Source organism: Lolium perenne, chromosome 2 (assembly GCF_019359855.2).
Source record: "Lolium perenne isolate Kyuss_39 chromosome 2, Kyuss_2.0, whole genome shotgun sequence".
Taxonomy (NCBI): domain Eukaryota; kingdom Viridiplantae; phylum Streptophyta; class Magnoliopsida; order Poales; family Poaceae; genus Lolium; species Lolium perenne.
In genome coordinates this window covers 33,673,308-33,679,718 of record NC_067245.2, presented here as the reverse complement: position 1 = coordinate 33,679,718, position 6,411 = coordinate 33,673,308, and the positions used below count along the sequence as shown (strand labels likewise).

The 6,411-nt window shown below is 52.0% G+C and overlaps 1 protein-coding gene across 1 annotated transcript; it reads right to left on the bottom strand.

Moving 5' to 3' along the window:
* LOC127328356 (uncharacterized) lies at positions 1 to 2,605 on the bottom strand. Its single transcript, XM_051354961.2, has 2 exons — positions 2,299 to 2,605; positions 1 to 875 (listed from the first exon to the last, which is right to left on the bottom strand). Exons 1-2 carry the CDS (start codon positions 2,333 to 2,335, stop codon positions 1 to 3), a joined length of 912 nt encoding a protein of 303 aa, XP_051210921.2. The 5' UTR covers positions 2,336 to 2,605.
* Between the last annotated feature and the right edge of the window lie 3,806 nt (positions 2,606 to 6,411).

Sequence of the window (6,411 nt, the reverse complement as noted above, 5' to 3'; positions counted from 1 at the left end):
TCAGAAAGCGAGGCGATCTTTCTTGTAGTGCCAGTCTTCCGACTGATGAAGACACCGATCTTTGTTCACCGGCAATGGCACGAGGCTGGAACTTCTGGCGATGCTTTGCATTGGGGCTTTACCATATTGCTTTGAAGGAGAACCATTGTTGCTTGGTGTGAAGGGCCTTTTCTTGTTGTCCTTCACATAATTGATGGTACCTCCATTCTGTGCCTTGAGTCTATCCTCCTCTTGCACACACATGGCAATGGTCTTTTCAATGTCCCATTTCTCAGGACTCATGTTGTAATTGATGACAAAATTTTCAAACTGTTGTGGCAATGAAGCCATCACCAAGTGAACCAGAAGTGCAGGCTTCAGCTCCAGGTCAGCATCCATGGGCTTCAGCTTTGCAGCCATGTTGCTCATCCTGAGGATGTGCTCCCTGATGCCATGTGCACCTCCAGTATACTTTTCTGTCACCAGCTGCTTCAACAGCTGGGTTGCATATGTCTTTGAAGAACCAGTGAACTGGCTCTTTATCTTTTCTAGGTACTCCCCAGCGGAAGTACACTCTGTAATTGAGCCCACTATAGCGTTCTCAATTGTATTCTTTATGAAAGCCATGCACTTTTTGTTGGCAGTCTGCCACTGTCTGTTCTCTAGGGTGTAGGACATCTCCACAGGAGCATGGTCCCTTTTCTTTTTAGCCCATGCATCATCAGTATCCCCGTCAGCTCTGACGGGGTCAGCAGGCTTGATGGGCTGCGGTGTGTCAACCACCCAGTCCACCTCAGCACAGACGAAGGCGAAATCCACCTTCTTCCTCCATTCTGTGTAGTTATCCCCTCTAAGGGTGGGAACATCCTTGATGCAGCTCATCAAGTAGAACCCTCCTGAAAACCACAAAGAAGTGAGAACAGTACAATTGCAAATTATAATCCAACGTTGGTCCGAATTAAAACATGCAACTGTTAATGCAAATAAAACTATATCACCGTTGGGCAGAAATAGAGATAAATGCACATATCATTGCTATTTGCAGCGGAAACTGTGAACTTTAAACTTTAAACTTTGAACTTTTCAGAGGCATTTCCTTTACTTTTTAATTTCTGAACAAATATTTCGTTGGTCCTATTTATTCAGAAAAAAAAAAACTAGACAAAATTTTGGCCAAAATGACCCAAAACTGCCTAAAATTGCCTCTGTAATTAATAAAACTGTAAAAAAACAGTAAAGCTGACTGTTCTGTCGCGGCCCACGCGGCCCGCACGCTGCGAGCGACGCGCAGCAACGCGGCGCCCACGCGGCTGGCAGACGCGGCCCGCACGCTGTGCGGCCTGCCGCTGCGGCCTTCTGCGGCCTCGCAATCGCGGCCTTCCAACGGCCCGCACGCGGCCCGGGCACGGAGCCCACGCGGCCCGCACACGGCGCCGACGCGGCCGGCACACGGTGCCCACGCTGCGGCCTCTCTGGCCGCTTCGGATCGAATCCGACGGTCGCCCTTCTGTTCGGCCGGATAAAAGGGTGGCCAACGGCCCAAACCCTAACCCTAAGGCCATTTCCCCCGACCCCCTCTCTGCCGACTCCGGCGGCGGCGCGGGAGGCTCACCTCCCGCCCGCGCGCGCGGCTTGCCGCCTTGCCGCCTTGCCGGCGACGGCTGCGCCTTCCCGCGAGACTCCCCCGCGGTTCTCTGCGCCGGTGAGGAAGCGGCGGCGTCGCCCGGCAGCTGCTCGAGCGAGCACGCACCGGCGTCGAGCTGCCCTTCCTCTCCTTTTTTCTTTCTCTCCTTCCTCCACCAGATCCCGGCGCGGCGGCCAAGGAACGGAGGCAGAAAACGGGCGGCGGCGCCCCCCTGTACCTCTTGGCGGCGGCGCGTGCACCCGAGGGTGGGCGCGTCACCGTCAAGCGGCGCAGAGGCGGTGCCCTTTCTTTGCCGGCGACGTGACGCAGCACGGTAAGCCGGTGAGCTTTTCTTTTCTTTGCCCCGCGTTGCTTGCGCAAGTGGAGTGGCTCTTCTTCCCGGTGCCTCGGCATGCCGATGCGCATCGGGATCGAGAGGAGCGGCGCGGCCTTGCGGCGGCGCTAACTGTGCCGGCGAGATGGGTCTCGGCCGGTTGCACTTTTCTTTTCTTTTGCATCAGGGAGGATTTAGAGTTTCTGTTCTTACTTCTCTACCTGAACAAAAAAGGATCTATACATTCTAACAGTTGCTCTGATACCAATGTTAGAGTAGCCAACGACTACACTAGATCCTATACAGGTAGATGCTATTGCCGATGAGTACACTGCTAGATCTGAGAGAGAGAGATGAGTACCTTCTCCCTTCGAGGAGGAGCTCTCGGGTGCCGACATGGTGGCGGCGGCGGAGAGGGTGAGCGTGCGGTGGCGACGGTGGTGGTGCTTCCCGTGAGCACTGCGCTAGCCCTAGATCGGTAGGGGAATATCGGTGGGGTGACTGGCGGCGCGGTGAACCTCGTACCGTGTGCCCCGGCCCCCACCTCTTTATATAGCGCAGGTCACAGGGGCCCACCAACCATAAGAGGGTTGGACGCCCCCGATCAGGGCGCGAACGAGGTCAAGGACTTGTTACCGATCCGTTGGAATCGGTGACGTGGAGATCATCCTAACACAGATGAGATGAATTCCTACCAGATTGCCCAATTTCCCTGCAACTTGAGATAGACGCTACCTCACGAATCTGTTCACTATTTTACCTTACTTAACATTATCTTTGTTCGTTCCATCTTGGAATGGGTTAAAAAACGCTGTTCACCTCAGCTGCATTTGTGCCAAAAGAAAGTCTGCATTTCACCAGGCGAGCTCTGTACTTATCCATGCCGATTATTGGACATGTAGAGACAACTAACCCGCATACAGCATCATAGCCATTGGGGAATTTTATTTTTTGCCCCTGTTTACTTTGTCACTCTACGATTTGCCCTCCATTACCTGGCGCTTCCTTTTTTGCCACGGATTACTTGGTCACTCGATTATTTGCCCCTCTTCAGATTGGGCCCATGTGCAATGACGAAACTACCCAGCCTGTTCGTCCTGGATCGAGCCCACCGTTCTCCTTGTCTCTCTCCCCTGACACGGCCAAGTCCCCAATCTCCATGGCGACGGCGAGCCCTCCATCGAGCTTGCCCTCCGTCGAGTTCTCCCACCAGCCACAAGCCTCTTGCTCCCCTACTATCCTAGCTCGGAGGCCCTGCGACGGACAACACCGACACGACAAATGCAACGGCGAGGAGATTACCACCACCAGCTAGCGGCGCGAGCGGATCCCTTCATCTCGCAGTCTGGGTGGGTGAGATGGGGCGTCAAAGAGGACGGTCCAGCCATGGCCGGGGTGCGCGTGCTCGAAGCCCTGCGGGGCGAGGTCACCTCCGCCGCCTCTGTGCACGTCGCCGCCAAGGGGAGCGAGATGAGAGAGCGATTTGGTTCCTCTGGTTCGGCTCGTCCGGCTCAAAGCATTCAGCCTAAATCGCTCGCGGGGGAGCAGACGGAGCAGCTTGCTGGCGGCGCTAGTGGAAGAGCAGGGAGTGGCGGGGTACATCGGCCTGCGGGGAGCTGCAGCGGCGACCGACAGACGGCAGCGCCGGCGGCAACACCCTGGGTTCTTCCCGTTCTAAACAGAGGAGAAAAGGAACTCAATTTGGTTTAGCTTCAGCCAGGGGTAGATTCGCCTTTCACGTGTTGCTTAGATCGTCAAAACAAAAGAAAGCAACAAAAGGGGCAAATAATAGAGTGCCAAAGTAATTGGTGGCAAAAGAGGAAGTACAAGGTAATTGAGGGCAAATCATAGAGTGGCAAAGTAAATAGGGGCAAAAAATAAAATTCCCCAATGGCTATGATTGGGCTTTAAACGAGCCAAATCATAGCGAGGCCAAAAGAAGCGCGGGCCATGGCGGCCACGAGCTTTGGAGGGGTTGCTTCGTGCGTACAGTATCAAGATCAGGTGCCCAGCTATGCATGGAATCCCTCATCGTCAGCAAACAAAATATTTAGTCACCGTCCAAGGGCAACATGATGGTACCATGCATCCTACCGACTACTAATACTCCATTCCATTAATGGTTATTGGTTCTATTTCTACTCGTTAGTGATGATGTGGCTTGATACAATGAATCATAGGGAAGCTATAATGTGAAATATATACGACCAGCCCTGCCGGCGAGCCCTCCCATGGAGGCACTTGTGCTGCTTGCAGCTTGGTGGTGCCCCTCTCAGGCGGCTTGACCTCCCTTTATGGGCATGGCTGCCCCTGATCTGGCGCACTTGACGTGCTGCCGGCGGGTTGTCCTAACAAGGCTAGTGCTTTGAGTGGAAAGGTCAGCGAGTGAGCTCTAGGTGAAGGGCAGACGCTGCTTGCGGTGGTGAGGTATCATGCTCCGGGCGAAAGCCCTGCCTTTTTGGGGCCGGTGACGGCGACGCCTGAGGGCGCCGTTTCCTGTGTGGCGTCATCGAGGAGTTCTGGCACCTCCCTCGCCCAGGGTCTCAGGTTCCGGGTGAAAACCTCAGATTTGGCATACCAAATCGGGCGACGACGGCGTCTTTGACGTCGTACCCTTCTTGGAGGCGTCGTCTTGGTAACTTGAGTTCGGGCAGTGGTTCTTCCTCGGGGTTCTCTGTGTTGGCCGCATGGGAGGTGTCTTGCGATGCAGGTGGCGCGCCGGCCTCTTGAGGGGTATCGCGGTGGCTTGCGCGACGAGGATCTTCCTCGGACAGCGCGAGCGGACCTCTGGATGAGCAGTGGTGGGCTGGCCTCTGTGCTTGATGGCGGGCTACTGAAGACTGCACGCTTGCACGTCTGTTGAGGTTGAGGTAGCCGCTGCGCCGACGGCGTCCCTGGATTTAGGCTGAGGCCGGAGAAGCAATGCTCCCTGCTGAGCCGGATGGGCTCGCAGGATCCGGGTGGTACGCGTCTTGGCTGCGGCTGGCAGGTTCTTGGCAATTTCGATGATGTACAAGCATTGCGACTTTCATCGGCATGGGTTCTGTTTGGCGAAGGAGCTCACTCTGTAGCGTCTTAGAGGAGCACTCGACAGATTTCGGCCTTTTGTCGTAGTCGTGTTTTGAGTGTTGGGTGTGTGTGGGTGTCACAGCCTTGTCTTAGGCTTGTAATGTAAACTTCCTTTTCTATCAATGAATCGAAACGCAAGCTTTTGCGTTTTCGCGAGAAAATAAATCATAGGGAAGCTATAATGTGAAATATATACGACCAGAACATCTACCAGTAAGCTTGTTCATTAAGGGAGAGGATGTACACAACTGTATATGAACACACATGTGCTCTTTATGGCAACATTGAACTACATGAAAGCATCTGGTTGTTGTGCCACATTGTATCAAACATTAATATAACATTGTTCCTATTTAAACGTGAGAAGAGAGATGGAACATGCTCATAATCCTCAACGAAGCTATCCGGCATACCCGAGTCTTGGCATAGTAAAGCTTTGTCGGTGCTAGCTTCATTTTAACGTACACCATCTATGGAATTTCCACAAGTTTCACACTTCGGAAGAACTACTTTCATAATGCCATTGAGACCCACATACATAATAGGACTTGGAAGCATTCGAATTTTCGATTGCTCTAGCTTTGTGGATTTCGCAAAGTAACAACGCCATGATGCTAGACTAGAGACCAACTCTTCTCCAGTGCCTCTGCGTGCAACTTGAATTCATGATTGGGTTAGTACTGCCTTGAGATATTCAGGTTCAAGGCTCCACTCTTTTTCTCCCGCTAAGACACACTCTACATAATGGTGGACTATAGTGAAAAATGTCAGCAAGCGTTAAGAAACTCGTGTCATCGCTTTTTGTCAATCTACAATATATCATACTTGTGCAGGAAATCATAGGAGAGAAACTTCCCACAGCTTGTCATATTAATTAACTCATGAGCTATATAATCTTTTACAGAAAAGCAACCAGAGTTCAACATAAACTACACTAAAATATAGAGAGTAGGAATATGAGAAAAATCGGAGGCCAAATTTTGCTCTGAAATAAAAATTGAGTTGCTGAAATATGGTGCTGACTTGGGCGGGAGGAGATTGCAACTCCGCTGCTGCTTCAGATCAAAGGGGAATCGACAACTAGCAAACTCTCTTTTGACTCGTGTGAGAAGATAGTGAGCACTAGTCTTCGGCCGCCTGTTTTTGTTGTTCACCTCATATGCATTTCTGCCCAAACGAAAATTGCATCTTATATGAAGTTTTAAACCAGGTGAGCTCTATACTTATCCATGCCGATTATTGGACATTCCGAGACAACTGCGCATACTCATACAACATAACGAGCCAAATCATAAGGAGGTCAAAAGAAGAGCGGACCATGGCTAAAACTCATGGTTCAGGCCACAAGCTTTGAAATTCGTGGGTTATTTTGTGCGTATCAAGATCAGGTGCACAGCTATGGATA

Excerpts from the sequence above, each read along its gene's own strand:
- LOC127328356 (XM_051354961.2), bottom strand. The coding sequence starts at position 2,335 with ATGTCGGCACCCGAGAGCTCCTCCTCGAAGGGAGAAG. Across the intron at positions 876-2,298 it reads CTCCTCCTCGAAGGGAGAAG|GAGGGTTCTACTTGATGAGC; the intron begins GTACTCATCTCT and ends TGTGGTTTTCAG.